Source organism: Rhinoderma darwinii, chromosome 5, assembly GCF_050947455.1.
Source record: "Rhinoderma darwinii isolate aRhiDar2 chromosome 5, aRhiDar2.hap1, whole genome shotgun sequence".
Lineage (NCBI taxonomy): Eukaryota > Metazoa > Chordata > Amphibia > Anura > Rhinodermatidae > Rhinoderma > Rhinoderma darwinii.
In genome coordinates this window covers 237,316,807-237,334,244 of record NC_134691.1, presented here as the reverse complement: position 1 = coordinate 237,334,244, position 17,438 = coordinate 237,316,807, and the positions used below count along the sequence as shown (strand labels likewise).

Here is a 17,438-nt window from a genome sequence, read left to right as displayed (position 1 = left end):
AACCAGAATGCATATACTTACACTGAGAAATACTACAGTATATGTATAATTTCTGTTAACCTCTTTTCTATCTTCCCTTTTTTATGATAGTCAATAAGAAACAGCATTACATAAATTTTCTTTCACCTAATATAATAGTTTTTAAAGATTCTACTGCTTGTTGCCACTGTATGCCTACCGAACTTTAATATGTCTACATGACCATATTTGTTAATTATACATTTACTTACATTCTGTACCAATTGAAATCTTTCATAGTAAAATTGTCGATTTGACTAAGATTCACATAAATGGTAACAACTATTGCTATTGAAACGGTCTTTATTCCCGGATGCTACTTTTTATATACAGTACTGTAAGGTCTATGGATAATCCTTTACTACATAATTTGTGCAGTTCCTGTACTATTCGTTATGATGACTAATTTGCTTGTATAATACATTTGAGCAGGTATACTTGGCTTTGTACAGGGTGGGCCATTTATATGGATACACCTAAATAAAATGGGAATGGTTGGTGATATTAACTTCCTGTTTGTGGCACATTAGTATATGGGAGGGGGGAAACTTTTCAAGCTGGGTGTTGACCATGGCGGCCATTTTGAAGTCGGACATTTTGTATTCAACTTTAGTTTTTTCAATGGGAAGAGGGTCATGTGACACATCAAACTTATCGAAAATTTCACAAGAAAAACAATGGTGTGCTTGGTTTTAACGATACTTTATTCTTTCATGAGTTATTTACAAGTTTCTGACCACTTATACAATGTGTTCAAAGTGCTGCCCACTCCCACTCTTCACACACTGATAGCAACACCGCAGAAGAAATGCTAGCACAGGCTTCCAGTATCTGTAGTCTCAGTTGCTGCACATCTTGTATCTTCACAGCATAGACAATTGCCTTCAGATGACCCCAAAGATAAAAGTCTAAGGGGGTCAGATCGGGAGGCATTTCTTCTGCGGTGTTGCTATCAGTGTGTGAAGAGTGGGAGAAGAGGGTTGCATTGACAATCCAACACAATGGGCAGCACTTTGAACACACCGCAGAAGAAATGCCTCCCGATCTGACCCCCTTAGACTTTTATCTTTGGGGTCATCTGAAGGCAATTGTCTATGCTGTGAAGATACAAGATGTGCAGCAACTGAGACTACAGATACTGGAAGCCTGTGCTAGCATTTCTTCTGCGGTGTTGCTATCAGTGTGTGAAGAGTGGGAGAAGAGGGTTGCATTGACAATCCAACACAATGGGCAGCACTTTGAACACATTGTATAAGTGGTCAGAAACTTGTAAATAACTCATGAAAGAATAAAGTATCGTTAAAACCAAGCACACCATTGTTTTTCTTGTGAAATTTTCGATAAGTTTGATGTGTCACATGACCCTCTTCCCATTGAAAAAACTAAAGTTGAATACAAAATGTCCGACTTCAAAATGGCCGCCATGGTCAACACCCAGCTTGAAAAGTTTCCCCCCTCCCATATACTAATGTGCCACAAACAGGAAGTTAATATCACAAACCATTCCCATTTTATTTAGGTGTATCCATATAAATGGCCCACCCTGTACTATGTCAGCATTACTATTTAAATTCTGTCTTTATTTGTTTCATAGTTGGTTATGTATAGGTATATTGGTGTGATTCTTTTAGTTTATGTCAATGTACTGTATATGGGTAAATATATAGATATACTAAATACAATATATCAATCTGAAAACCTATTTATATACTTGGGACATTTTTATTGAGTTTTAGCATTTTGATCACATGGGAATTAGATAGACTAATGTGATGGAAATTATATCTACTTTATACTAACACAGTATTATATATAGATATTGGATTTTGCATTGGATTTAGCAAAAACTGGATAAATAACTATATACTGTACTTTTAGATTCAGAGCCACATTTTATTTTTCTATTAATCATTTGTTAAAATGTTTATTTTTAAAAGACACAGGTCCATTAAGTCCAAACGTTCTCAATCAACTACACACCATTCATTGCTTGTTTATTTATAATACTCAATGCCTTTTTTCAGTAAATAATCATCCAGACTTCTTTTAAATGCTGATATAGTATCTGCCATTACTACCTCTTGGGGTAGGGCATTCCATAGTTTGACTGCTCTAACTATAAAGAACCCTTTTGTATATTGATGTCTGAAACTTCTTTCTTCCACACGCAATGAATGGCCCCTGGTCCTTAGTAGAATCCTTGGAATGAACAGATTATGTGCTAGTTCTTTGTATTGACCACATCTATACTTATACGTATTAATAAGATCACCTCTAAGGCTGTGTTCACAGGGAGTATTTTGCAGGAGGAAAATTCTGCCTCAAAATCCCAAATGGAGTTTTGAGGCAGATTTTGACCTTCCTGCACGCCATTTGCCGCGATTTTCACAGCGTTTTTCGCTCGCACCCATTGAGGGCTACGGGCAAAAAACTCAGAACCCTGTCCAATTCTCCTTTTTACATTGTAGAGCCCAATACTGAATTCCATATTTAAGATGTGGCCTTACAAGAGATTTATAAAGGAGAAATATTACACTTGAATCACGGGTTGTTATCTCTCTTTTTATACACCCTTTTGCAGCTGCTGCTTGACATTGAGTACAGCTGCTTAGCTTATTTGTAACCAGATTGCCCAGTTGCTTCTCTTGTTCCGTTATCCCCAGTTTTATTACATTTAATGTATATGCATTAACACTATTATTGCATCCTAGGTGTATTACTTTACATTTATTGACATTAAATTTCATCTGCCATGATTTTGCCCATGCTGCCAGCTTATTTAGGTCTTTCTGTAATATTTTATAATCAAGCAGAGATTTAAAAAAAAACAAAACAGCAAAAACTGACACCTTGCTATCAATCCCATCCACAAGGTCATTAATAAAGAGATTAATAGGAATTGGGCCTAACACAGATCCTTGTGGTACCCCACTGCTGACTTCAGCCCATTTTGAGTAAGTACCATTCATAACGACTCTTTATTTTCTGTCCGTGCATACAGGGTCCCCCATTCCTGCCTCTGTAGCTTTAGAACAAGACTGTTGTGCGGAACAGTATCAACTGACTTTGCAAAATCCAAATATATGACATCAGTTGCATGACCAACATCCTGATTTGCACTTACCTCCGCATAGAAACCGAGCACGTTGGTTAGGCATGACCTGTATTTATGAATCCATGCTAGCTATCATGGATTATGCTGGACTAAACTTTTTTTCTTTTTTCTTTTATTATTTTGTAGCATGCCTTTTATATCTAGCGGCACAGTAATCCTAGATTATTATTTTAGATGAGAAGCTGTAAACCCACCTTTCAATGTTTAATCTACAAATATAATCTCTAACCATTCTAGTGCAGCCACCAACCCTGTCAAAATTCACAATTACTATTTTGCAATCTCTGTGTCACACACACCTGGTTTGTAGCATTAAATAGGTCTCTCAGCATTGACATAATATCACTTAGTTCATCCTGCAATGGAAATTTTGAAGAAAAAAATGAAGATGTTTACTTTGTAATGAAATAATTAGTATATAGTAACAATTGCTTTGATGACTTGTTTTTAAGATTTATAAGTTGTTACAATATTTTTGAAATTACGTACATCTTCAGATTTTAATAATATTAATTAAATTGTTGTAGTAAGGTATCTGAATGATAATGATACAGCAAAATGAGCCATTTTATATCATTAATATTTTTAAACTTTAATGATATATACATATACACCTGTATAATTATATTTGTAGAGAAAAGAGACTAGAAAACTTTACCTGGTTACTAAAAGATAAATTGTGAACAATGAAAATGAGTTTGTTTCTAATATCTGATTGTAGCTCAAAAGCCATTTTACTGTCCTCTGTATAAAGTCGATTGAGGACTGAGGTTAACAACACAATATAGTTTCGAATCTCAATGTGATTTCCCATTAACACAAGTGTAGAAAGATTTCTCAAGCTCTCTTGAAACCTACGCAAAGAAAAACAATGAAATCAACCAATGTAATCAACTAAACTTTGATAGTTTTTCTTACAGCTCCTTAGAGACTTACAGTTCCAGTTGTGGCATTGGGTTACCAGATATGTTGTGGAAGACAATAGGTAGAACTGTCACATTTACTGGGCATGGCTTTGTTTGTGATCCATATATATTTGTTATTTGTGTGAAAACAGTAACTGAAAAACAAGACGCCTCATCAATGATCGGTGAAAAAAGGACAAATCATGTATGGGTACATCATAATGGGTACAATTTGGAAAACAATAAAATCCCTTTAAGTTGGTCTGATGTTTTGGCTCAGAACTACAAGAATAATTGGAATTTCATAAGATCTAAATGATACATTGATATTTTATATTATAATTATTTTTGAGAGGCGGTGCAACTGACCAATGGCTGACATTCCTGTTATTATATCAAAAAGACTACAGTCCATTTACATTTTTAAAATGACAATATACTTCAAGCAAAATTCTATGACTGTATTTTTGTTTTTACCCTGGTAGCCTCCTATATTTTGGATCCTCAACCATACACCAGATAGACAATGATGTTTTGGACAGTAAGGGAAATCTAAACTTCAATGTATCTGAAACATCTTGTGTTTTGAATATATTTACCTTGATATCCACCAGCTGGATGACCAGAAGGCAAATGAAAATAATACTGAATGTCTCTTCCTTTATACAGAGGCTTTCTTGATAATTCCCCTGCTTGGTAACTAAATTCATAGTTGAGGTCCTGTGTACAAGTAGCAAGAAGAAATGTATCATTACCACATCATAAATACCATATACAGATGTAGCCGTCTTTATCTTGACTTTTAACAAATTAAATAAACAGTGGCTAGATCTCTTATCTTGACTTTTTCAATGACTTTTCAATGGCTTTTTGTGTGATGTCACGCTGCAGCAATCAGAATCAAGTTAAAGATGGCTACATCTGTATTTCCAATTATAGGAATGCTTTTTGTTACAAATATAGTTCATGTGAATTCATGCACATGTATTTTCTTGTCCAATAACATGCTACAATTATAACATTTATCAGTAGTAACTGAGAAAAGCTTGAAGCAGGATATATGCAAATTTCCAGAATGTGTGCAAATTTCTGCTCAGAACCAAACATTGTAATACCATAGACTTACTCGTTATCATTAATAATTGTCATTTACAGTCATACATTTAGGGATTATTGTTATGTCTATGGTTGATGAAAAACATAGAGGATAACTAAACATTTATAAAACTTCTGACATGACATAGTGACATATCAGAAGTTTTGATCGGTGGGGGTCCAAGCACTGAGACCCCAACGAGCGAGCGGCGTATGGACTCATAGACTTTCTATTGAGCCCATACACCGAGCACGGAGACCGCCACCGATCAAAACTTTGAATATGTCACTATGACATGTAAAAAGCTTTTTAAAAGTTTAGTAACACTTTAAATATGTTTTCTGTGTTCCTCTTTACCTGTATGGTTTTAACACTGGCTCCAAACTCTGCTATAGGCAAATAAAATAAATATAAATGTACACAAATAGTCTAGGCCTATAATAGGTAAATTAGAACATCGATTATACTGTATATTACATTAAGATTTAGTGCAATCAGCTATGAATTGTCTGTGTAACTTTTGTTATAAACCTGTTGGTGTCTTTCTAGAAATCTTGGTGATCATTAGGCATTGATAATACAGTATAGTATCAGTACTGCTGATGGTTAGATGGACCCAAATTCTCTAAATCATACATTTTGAATCTAGTAACATGACATGAGTAAACAGTAATGAGCAGTGTAGCTGTGAGTCAAGCACTGTGCTAATATAGAGCACTTACTAGAAGCTGCAGCAGTGTCTCCGCCTACCTCACTCTTCTACTGCTCCCTCCTGTCAATTATCTCTCCATAGACATCTATGGGCAGCATGTAACCTGATCAGTGAACTGATGGCCATCTCATCTCTCAAGATGGATTTATGCAGTGAATAAAAGCTATGTTCGCACAACATACTTTCAGGTGTATTTCGGGTCTTAAAAGTGTCATATTATGCATGGAAATACATTTGAAATACACCTACAAATAGCTTCTTATTGATTTCAATAAGAAATATACTGTGTAGTTTATACAAGGTGTATTTTTACGTAGCTGAATTTAAAAAAGCAGTGTACAAAAAACTCTTCAAAAAGAAGAAATAATATGCCACTTCTTGAAGCAATTTACGAGCTGATTTTTCACATGGAAGTCTTTTCAATTGACGCTTCTAGAAACTAACAAAAAACATGCCTCAAAATACACATGTAAAAAGGTAAAATGCTTGGAAAATACGCTAGTAAACACTTGGATTTCAGAGGCGGATTTTTCTTTAAATTAGCCTTAGTATTTTTCAGCCTGTAAAATATGCTGTGTGTAGCCTAAAGGTGAATAATCAGTGCAGTGGGAGAATAGCCTGATAAGTGGAGAAAGAGGCTTTTTTCTCTAATAAGATATATTACAAAGTTTATTATATTCGCATTTTACTACTGATTTATGCAAAGTTTTCTGAAAGTTTAGTGACTATTTAAGTATAAAAAAGTATGTAACATTATTATTTGGTGACGAAACCTATTGTAGACAAACAATACATCACATACCTCTTTTCCCGACGTGCAGAAAATGCTAAAAATGGTGAACACTTCAATACCATTTTTGGGTTGAACCTGACAGGTCATTTTGTTTGACATTTCATTTACTGTAAAATATAGTTGTGACCTTCCATGTGATGCTAGAAAAAGTAGAAAAACATGTCATGCTTCAATGGACAGCAGAGCTATCTGGCTAAAAAAAAAAAAGACAAATTACTTGGATGCAACTGACAGAGGTAGGTGGTATTAGAGGAATAAGAGGAGAGGTAGATGAGTCAAGGGGTAGAGTTTAGGATAAATTGGAGATGTGCTAGACTAGGGATGACAAAAGGAGTGTGTAAGTGCATTTACTGAAATAGTAAGATTACTAACTTCTAATATAATGTGAAGTTTGACTGTTTTCACACTACTTTACTTACTTAAATCATTGACACTGATGTTCTCGCTCATTTGACCCAGTGGTATCAATGCAGATGCAATACATTATAGAATTTCTAATGGTTTTGAAAATATTTTAGCTTTACACCTTATTAAAAGTTATGTTTCAGCAAAATAAACTTTTCACTTATGCTGCTAAGTGATTTGAAATGATTCTAGTGATGCAAGTTATAGCTCTATGATATCAGAGGAAGTAGAGAATGAATGACAATGTCAAAGGCAGAGGATGGTTTGAAGACAATTAGTAAAGAGTAATAGCCTTTAGATTTAGCAGCCAGTAGGCCATTAGCAACTTTTGTGACGACAGTTTGGTTGTAATGGTTATTGTCAGGGAGGTACTTAGAAAGTTTGGGTTTATGTGTTTTTTGAGTAGTTTGGATGAGTATGGAAGTAGCTATATGGGGCAGTAGATGGAGAGGACTATGGGGTCAAGAGATTTCTTCATTATCGATTTAATAACTATATATTTGAATTAAGATGAGAAAATGCCTGTACATAGTTAAAGAAAGTTTTTAGATCTGGGAAGGAAAAATGATAGTTAGGAAAGAGATGAAAAGGAACTTGATCAAGTTCAGAATTAGAAATGAGGAAAAAGCTCAGATTTTTTTTTTTTAACTAGAATCCTCACGAGCCTGCTACAAGCCAACAGACCACACCTGTTACACATTTGTAATTGTTCCCTTTAAGTCTGATATCTTATTTCTTGTCTTTGACACATTGGAATGTAATAATGATCTACATTTTATAATATATTGCTTGCATCACATCTTTTACTATTATGCTTGGACAATTGTTCATTTTTTATTTGAGGCCTGCGTGCCTCAATACTAGCATATGCACAAACCAGTATGTCTTGGTTTTCTAATAAAAATTGGAAATATTTGGATAAATAAAGAATTTGAAATGAGGGCGGACATATAAGGGAGGGAAACCCGTTAGAGGAGATGCTGGGGTGTCAGAGCTGATAGATGTGATTGTAGGTTAAAAATGTCTAATCAGGTCAATATTTTTGCATAAAAAGATGTTGCCAGAACTTTAGAGGAATGTAAGGATATGATAGAGTAGAAGTAGGACTATTTGGCTGATGAAAGGGCATTCCTGATATTAAGTAAGGCCTGCTTGTATATATGATCGTCTCTGCTTTTTTCCATCACCATTCATCAGGTGTGGAAGACCTGACCAGCAGTTTACTCTGCTGTTTATGCCAGGGATATCTGGCATGATGAGGGGGTACATTTGTGGGATGGGCAACAGAATTCAGTGCAGAGGTTATTGTGTTATGATGTGGCTGCTCTTCCAGGGTTAGTATGAGAGGATATAATGAGGGGATGTGAAGAGTCAGAAAGTAGCTGAATATCATGATTTTTGAGGTTTAAATGCAAATGTTTCTGCACAGGAATTTATAAGTGCAGTCATAGAGATGTTATGTTCAGAAAGTGTAGAAGGAGAGTTTGAGAGACTGTCCGACTTTGTGAGTGACAGCAGAGCACTATTTTGTGTGGTCGAAGAAGGAGCGTGGAAAGTAGTTTTGTGAAATCATGTTTTTGTGTCTATTGGCATATTGAAGTTACCCATAATGGCAGAGGGGAAATCAAAGAAAGAGCATTGGGGAAGCTAGGCAGATAAGTGATCTTTAAGGAGAGAACATTTGAGGTAGGAAAGTAGATTATTGCAATTTGAAGTTGATAGGGATAGTAGACACAGGCACAGTGAACTGTGAAGGATGGGAGACAGAGTGGTTATAAGAGTGATTGTAGTGCCGGAACATTGCTCAGATAGAATTAGACCTAAATATGAGCAGAAAGGGACCAAAGGAAAGTAACTATGCTTGTATGCAGTGCCGCATCTACCATGAGGTGAGGTGAGCCGACAGCCTCAGGCGGCGCAGCCCAGCTGAAAGTGGGGGACGGCATTTTGAGCCAGAGACGGACTGGACCGGGAGGGGGATTATTTTACTTAGCAGACGTGCCCGTCTGTGAGAACACTCCTGCTCCTCTCTGACGCTGTATGAAGCACGCGCCACCAGAGAGGAGCAGGTCTTCAGGAGGAGCGGTCGTCTCCTCAAGCAAGTGACCAGACGAATGAGGTGAGCGGTGGACTGCTGTGCATACAAGCTACGTCCTCTCCCTCTCTGTCCCTTTCGTCTGAAGCAGTCGGTGCAGAGAAGAGGGGGAGGGGAGAGTTCACAGCCTCAGCATCTGCAGAGAGGAAGCTCCGTGTCAGGTCCTCCCCTGTGTCCCTCTCCTGTGCCCTCCTCCTCTCCTGTGTCACTCTTCTGTATCTCCTGTATCCCCCTCCTCTCCTGTGTCCCCTTGCTTCCCTCTCCTCTGCCCCCCTCCTCTTGTGTGCTGTGTCCCCCTATTTGTCTAACAGACCAGCTACTTCTGCAGCTGGTTATATCTGCTGGCCTGGGATGGGGCATGTTGTAAAGCCCATGCTGCTTCAAGAGACTGCATGAGAGATCCTACATAGAAGGTAAGTGTGTGTATGAGTGTGTAAATGTTTGTTTGTGTGTGTGTGTGTGTGTATATATATATATATATATATATATATATGATTCTCGTCTATATATGAGACTGTCTGCATTAGAGATCCTACATAGAGGGTAAGTGTGTGTATGAGTGTGTAAATGTGTGTTATATATATATATACATATATATATATATATATATATATATATATATATATATATGTGTGTATATATAATCTGTGTGTAAATATGATTCTCGTGTACATATGATACTGTAAGGACATTCACACATTGTAGTTTTGCAGCAATAATTTAGAAACTGTTTTTGCTGTGCCTTTGTGTAAATAGTGGGAAAACTGATGTGTAGAGTATATAGTGTATATACTGGTATTGTGTGTGTAGAAGTATTGTGCGTAGTGTATATTGCAATATTATAGGCAGTGGCGTAGCTATAGGGGTCGCAGCGGTCGCAATTGCGACCGGGCCCCGAAGCCAGGGGGGCCCGCAGCCCCCCGCACCACATCAATAAAAAGTTACTATAGTAACTCGGGCCGCGGGCCCCTGTTATTATAGTAACTGACAGTACTTACCCTCCTGGTTCCGGAGCGCAGTGGAGGTCCTGATGTCACAGCGCTGTGCGCAGCGCATGACGTCACGCTATGCGCCGCGCACAAGATCGTGATCCTGGATAGAGTTAGGACAGAGCTTCCGCCGCGGATGAAGTAGGGTAAGATTAATATCCGTCTGCTGAAGCTGAAGCTGATTGGCGGGGTCCGACTCCCGGGAGCCAGCCAATCAGCTGTTTTGAAGGGGCCGCAGTGTTTGTACGAGAGCTGCTTCCCCTTCATTCCGGTCACTTCATTCCGGTCACACTGTGAATCGGTGTTGGCGATTCACAGTGTGAGCGAGTAAGGGAAATGAAGGGGAAGCAGCTCTTGTACGAGTGCTGCGGCCCCTTCAAAACAGCTGATTGGCTGGTCCCGGGAGACGGACCCCGACACATCAGCTATTATTGGCCTATCCTGAGGATAGGCCATCAATGTTTAGGGACTGGACAAGTCCTTTAAGCCTACGATGTAGCAGGTTTAGAGGGCCCACGAGACAGGATAACAGATTGTGTGATGCTGTCTGCTGGGCCCTGTATCTAAGCCAATCACATGGTAGGCTTAGATACATGGCCCATGTGTGATCCTGTCTGATGGGCCCTGTATTACTGTATAAGATTACTGTCTGCCTGACCCTGTATCTAAGCCTACCTTGTGGTAGGCTTAGATACAGGGTCCCACAGACAGTATCACACATGGGCCCTGTATCTAAGCCTAACACATGTGTTACTAATCGTTTTTTGTGTTTTCTTACACAAGATTTTAGATTCCAGGACTACTTCGATGACGGCTTTTTTTATTATCAATAAAATGGTTAATGAGGGTTGTGTGGTTTATTTTTATTTCAATAAAATATTTTTTCTATGTCTTTGTATTTTTTTAAAAACTTTATTACTACAGCCTTAGTAATGGCCGCCGGCTGAGTGACAGCGTCCATTGCTAAGACGGGGCTTAGTGTTAGCCGGTGCAGAGGCGAACACTAACCCCCTTTATTACCCCGGTACCCACCGCCACCAGGGGTGCTGGGAAGATCCGGGTACGAACAAGTACTTGACCATCTGTAGTGATGGTCGGGCAATGGGGCGGCCGCAGGCTGTGGAAGGCCTTATACAGTGGCCCTTCCCACCCCGGTAATGCTAGGCTGCTGCTGCTTTATTGTATCTGGCTGGTTATGAAAAATGGGGGGGACCCCACGTCATTTAAAAAAAGTAAAATACAAAATAATTGTAAAGAACGATGTGGGGTCCCCCCTAATTTTCATAACCAGCCAGATACAACACAGCAGCAGCAGGCAGCATTACCAGGGTGGTAGGGGCCACTGTTTTTGGCCTTCCCCAGCCTAATACTACCAGCCTGTGGCCACCCCGGTGCCTGCCTGTCACTGCAGATGGTCGGGTACTGGTTCGTACCCGGCTCTTCCCGGCACCCCAGGTGGCAGTGGGTACCGAGGTAATAATGGGGGTTATTGTTGGCCTCTGCACCTGCTTACATTAAGCCCCGCCTTAGTAATGGAGGTTGTGAATCAGCCAGCGGCCATTACTAAGGCGGTAATAATAAAGTTTAAAAAAGTACAAGCACATAGAAAAAATATTTTATTGAAATAAAAAAACACAACCCCCATTAACCATTTTATTGAGAATAGAAAAGCGCTGTCATTGAAGTCCTCGTATCCGAAGTCCAACAACCGAACCTGTAAAAAAACACAAACACACAAAAATAATTCGAAACACATAGAAAAAGCAAAATTATTATTCTTACCTTTCCTGGGTCCAGCGCTGGAGCCGCAATGTCAGCGTGCTGGGCCCTGTATCTAATCCGATCATGTGTGATACTGTCTGCTGGGCCCTGTATCTAATCCAATCATGTGTGATACTGTCTGCTGGGCCCTATATCTAATCCTATCATGTGTGATACTGTCTGCTGAGCCACTGTATCTAATCCAATCATGTGTGATATTGTCTGTTGAGCCACTGTATCTAATCCTATCATGTGTGATACTGTCTTCTGAGCTGTGTATCTAATCCTATCATGTGTGATACTGTCTGCTGAGCTGTGTATCTAATCCCATCATGTGTGAAACTCTGCTGGGCCTTATATCTAATCCTATCATGTGTGATACTGTCTGCTGAGCCACTGTATCTAATCCTATCATGTGTGATACTGTCAGCTGAGCCACTGTATCTAATCCTATCATGTGTGATACTGTCTGCTGAGCTGTGTATCTAATCCTATCATGTGTGATACTCTACTGGGCCTTATATCTAATCCTATCATTTGTGATACTGTCTGCTGGGCCACAGTATCTAATCCTATCATGTGTGATACTGTCTGCTGGGCCACAGTATCTAATCCTATCATGTGTGATACTGTCTGCTGGGCCTCTGTATCGAATCCTATCATGTGTGATACTGTCTGCTGAGCCCTGTATCTAATCCTATAATGTGTGATACTGTCTGCTGAGCCAATGTATCCTATCCATAGTTTATAGGGTTGTAGTGCTATACACACACACACACATATTTTTTGGGGCGGACACATATGTATTGGGGCTATTTCCCCTGACATTTTAAGCCCTTAGTGACGCCCCTGGCTGCTAGTGCTGCATTGTTTGGTCATTTAGGAGACCCAGCGATGCAACTGAAAGCTGCAGACTGTCGGCCATGAGAAGTTTGTGGGTGGGGGGGACCCAATAAGAACTTTTGCATCGGGGCCCATGAGCCTTTACTGATTATAGGTGCATGCAGTATATATCGGTATTATATGTGAGTGTAGTATATAGCAGTATAATAGGTGTGCAGTTAATATAATGGTACTATATGTCTACAGTTATAGCAGTATTTTTTATACAAACAATATGTAGTGGTATTATATATGTACACACCTATAACACCGCTATTTAATGTACAGAGTATAAAGTGATTTGATTAATTATACTTACAGCATATGTTGGACTCTATATGTACAATATATGGCAGCATTATATATATATATATATATATATATATATATATACACATATACAGTACATGGGGGTATTGTTCAGTCACTATGGGGTTATGGTGTGGAGGTATTATTCAGTATCAGTACGGGAGTATTATTCAGTCACTATGTGGTTATGGTGTGGCGGTATTATTCAGTAACAGTATGGGGGTATTATTCAGTCACTATGTGGTTATGGTTTGGCGATATTATTCAGTAACAGTATGGGGGTGTTATTCAGTAACAGTATGGGGGTATTATTCAGTAACAGTATGGGGGTATTATTCAGTAACAGTATGGGGGTATTATTCAGTAACAGTATGGGGGTATTATTCAGTAACAGTATGTGAATATTGTTCAGTAACCGTATGGGAGTATTATTCAGTAACAGTATGGGGTATTATTCAGTAACTGTATGTGAATATTGTTCAGTAACCGTATGGGAGTATTATTCAGTAACAGTATGGGGTATTATTCAGTCACTATGTGGTTATGGTGTGGGGGTATTATTCAGTCACTATGTGGTTATGGTGTGGCGGTATTATTCAGTAACAGTATGTGGATATTATTCAGTAACAGTATGGAGGTATTATTCAGTAACAGTATGGGGTATTATTCAGTAACAGTATGGGGGTATTATTGGTAATGTTGGTGTTACAATCTATGTAAATTACTGTGGTGTGGGCTGTGGGGAAGTGTGAGTGTGGCAGCAGATGATCAGGCTAAGAGACAGTCTGCAGAGTGGCATGTGATGTACTTTGACATGTAGGTGATTCTTACGTGTGGGATGTGGGCCCATAACTTGTGTACAGCCCAGGGTCTAAGATCATATTAATCCACCACTGTCATCAAGCCAGCACAGGCAGACCACTACAATACAGCAGGTAGAGCAAAGAAACCAGCCCAGGACGTGCCGCTTCAAAACAGCGCTAAGCGCGATCCGTCCTGGACTGGCCTGAATGTAATTGCAGAGAGTGACGCCGCAAATGAGACTGGCTGCCGAGGAGAGATATGGGGCAGTGCAGTGCAGACTGTACTATTTGCACTGCACTGATTGGCAGTAAGAATAATTCTTTAAATATTTTCCATACTTCAAACAGCACTTTAAGGCTATGTTCACACAGAGTTTTTTGCAGGTTGAAAATTCTGCCTCAAAATTCCGTTTGAGATTTTGAGGCAGATTTTGTCCCTTTTCCGCGTTTTTCGCTGCATTTTTCGCTTGCGCCCATTGAGTGCTACGGGCAAAAAACTCAGCGAAATACGCTTTCTCTGCCTCCCATGGATGTCAATGGGAGGTCAGAGGCGTAAACGCGTAAATGTCCCTTCTTTCTCGGGAGGCATTTTCGGCTGGTTTTTTGAGTTTTGCGGAACGGTTTCCGCGCCAAAAAATACATGTGAACAGGGCCTAACAAATAAACATCAAATGTTTTCCTATTTAAAAAATTTATATATTGCGTGTTTGTGTAAAGCTATTAACGTGAAAACTCCGATAGATTTGGGGGGGGGCGCCTTTTTATAGTTCGCCTCAGGCAGCAGAGGGGCTAGGTTCATCCCTGCTTGTATGCCTGTCTGGCTGCTTATTCTTTTGGATTTTCCATTTTGTTTTAGTTTTTTTTGTGTTTTGTTTAGTAAATACCTTTACCATTGTAAAATTTAAGGTTATGCAATTTTCTAATATACTTTATGTTGATTTTTTTTTAATTATCTTGATTTCAGTAAAAACACATGCTTATTTAAAGTCAGAAGCTGGAAACATGTCCAAGTCATGCTCAACAGATACAAGTGCATGGCTTAAAAAAGCAGGTTAAAAAAAAAGAAAAATGTATACTTGCTCATAATCATAGCGACGTGTCCCTCTGATGTCCTGCAGCCTGGCCTGCTGTGATGACATTTCATCCCATATGACCGCTGCAGCCTGTGATTGGCTGTAGCAGTCAAATGGGATGAGATGTCATCCCTGGAGGCCGGGCTGGAAAGAGAAGTATAGAGATCTGGCTAAGTATAATCTTTCTTTTTATTTTTCAGAGTTGTGATTTTTGTGGCAGAATCACAGCTTTTCTGCAGCAAAAATCGCAACATTTGTGATTTTTGCACATTTTACCTCCCCATTGCATTCAATGGGCAAAACCTGCAACAGAAAACCAGTGATTCCGTAGCATAAATTAACAAAGGTTTTTTGGCTGATTTTCTACGCAGCATATGGATGAGATTTGTTCAAATCTCTGCTGTAATATACTGTCGATTTTCTGCAATGAAATACGTTGCCTAAAATCTGCAGTATTTAAGCTGTGTGAACATAACTTAAGTACAGTGGCATAACTACCGCTGTAGCAGCCGAAGCAGCTGCTATGGGGCCCACGGCTTGAGGGGACCTGTGCCGCTAGCCAACACGCCACCCCCATATACCCGGTGTCACCGCTAGCAGCCGTTATGGCTGCTACAGCGGTAGCGACGCTACTACAGGGCCCGCGCCGCTGAGCCTCTAACATGTATGGGCAGGGCGAAACAGGGCCTCTCATGCCTGGGGGCGTCGCTAGCACTGGAGTGGGCCCTGGTGCTAGCGACAGCCACCCAGTCTTGCAGAAATTGGAGTCAGTCTCAGAGACATAGACTCAAGTGCAGACTGATTACCTATGGGCGTATACACAGAAGTTGTGCCTGGCAGATCCTTTACAATATGTGGGGATGTGGGGCACAATCTACAGGGGGGTTTATATGTGGGGATGTGAGGCACTATATACAGGGGGAGCTATATGTGGGAAACTATATACTGGGATGGGCTATATGTAGAGCACTATCTATAGGGGAGCTATTTGTAGGGCACTATCTATAGGGGTGGGCTATATGTGGGACACTATATACAAGGGTGGGTTACCTGTGGGGCACTATCTACAGGGGGGCTATATGTGGGACAATATATACAGGGGGAGCTATATGTGAGGTACTATCTACAGGGTGGGCTATACGTGGAGCACTATCTATAGGGGGAGCTATTTGTAGGGCACTATCTACAGGGTGGGCTATATGTGAGACACTATATACAGGGGTGGGTTACCTGTGGGGCACTATATACAGGGGGCTATATGTAGGGCACTGTCTACAGATGTGGGCTATATGTGTGGTACTATCTATAGGGGAAGCTATATGTAGGCTGCTACATGTGGCTCAGTGGTTAGCACTATTGCCTTGCCGCTCTGGAGTCCATATGTGGGCACTATCTACAGGGGACCGTATGTGGGGCACTATCTAGAGGGGCTTCTATGTAGGGCACTATCTACAGAGGCTCTATGGGGGTCACTATCTACAAGGGGCTATGGGGGCACTATCTACAGGGGCACGGTGTGTGTGTGTGTGTGTGTGTGTGTGTGTGTGGGACACAGTGTATGGTACTATTATAATTAGGGGCACAGTGTATGGTACTATTATAGTTAGAGGTGCAGTGTATGGCGCTTTATTATATCTAGAGGTGTTGAGAATTTTAACTTCGTTTATAGGTGCAGAAATGTTTTAAAAGTGAGAAGCTGAAGACATATGAGCGGAAAACTGCAGAAATGGGTCGTGGCCAGAAGAAATCCATCATAGAGGTCTGGACTGGAGGGAGGAGAAAAAGAACTAGAATCTAAGACGTCACCGGTGAGTCACTTAATGTAAATATTTATTCTGTCTCTAATCAGTACTGTAGTTACTGTCTGATCTGCAGCGAGAAGATAAGTGGTATGATTTTTTTTTGTGAAACAGCATCTCCCAGCATATCCTTACCATTGTTCGGGCCATGCTGGGAGCTGTAGTTTTACGCCGTACAAACCTATACGGCAGGGGTTGCACTAAATTGAGCTGTATTTGTTCTGATGCTGTATATATGTACTGAGCTTGGTTCTAGTGCTGTATTTATGTACTGATCTTGGTTCTGATGCTGTATTTAAGTACTGAGGTTGGTTCTGGTGCTGTATATATGTATTGAGCTTGGCTCTCGTGCCGTATATATGTACTGAGCTTGGTTCTGGTGCTGTATATATGTCAGAGCTTGGTTCTAGTGCTGTATTTATGTACTGAGCTTGGTTGTGGTACTGTATATGTGTATGAACTTGGTTCTGGAGCTGTAATTATATAGGATATATTTATAATAACAAAATTGCAGGGCAGATAGAATTGTTCTCAATTCATTGTATATTTCATGGGAACCACCACCATGCAGTAATACATGACCTGACAATATTTACAAATGTAGGTTTTTTTTCAGATGCAGCAAAATCTTTAAAATTAACTGCACACACTATATGCTAATTACTCATTAAAGGGTCATGGGG

At 39.7% G+C, this 17,438-nt stretch overlaps 1 protein-coding gene across 1 annotated transcript in view; it reads right to left on the bottom strand.

Annotated features, from left to right (window-relative positions):
• Positions 1–17,438, bottom strand: part of PKD1L1 (polycystin 1 like 1, transient receptor potential channel interacting) — a 433,476-nt gene that overhangs the window by 219,614 nt on the left and 196,424 nt on the right. The window contains exons 28-32 of the mRNA XM_075828219.1: positions 6,649–6,779; positions 4,638–4,758; positions 4,070–4,193; positions 3,792–3,987; positions 3,433–3,489 (exon numbers count right to left, since the gene is read on the bottom strand). Coding sequence (XP_075684334.1) covers positions 3,433–3,489; positions 3,792–3,987; positions 4,070–4,193; positions 4,638–4,758; positions 6,649–6,779 — 629 coding nt within the window. The remainder of the gene's footprint in view (positions 1–3,432; positions 3,490–3,791; positions 3,988–4,069; positions 4,194–4,637; positions 4,759–6,648; positions 6,780–17,438) is intronic.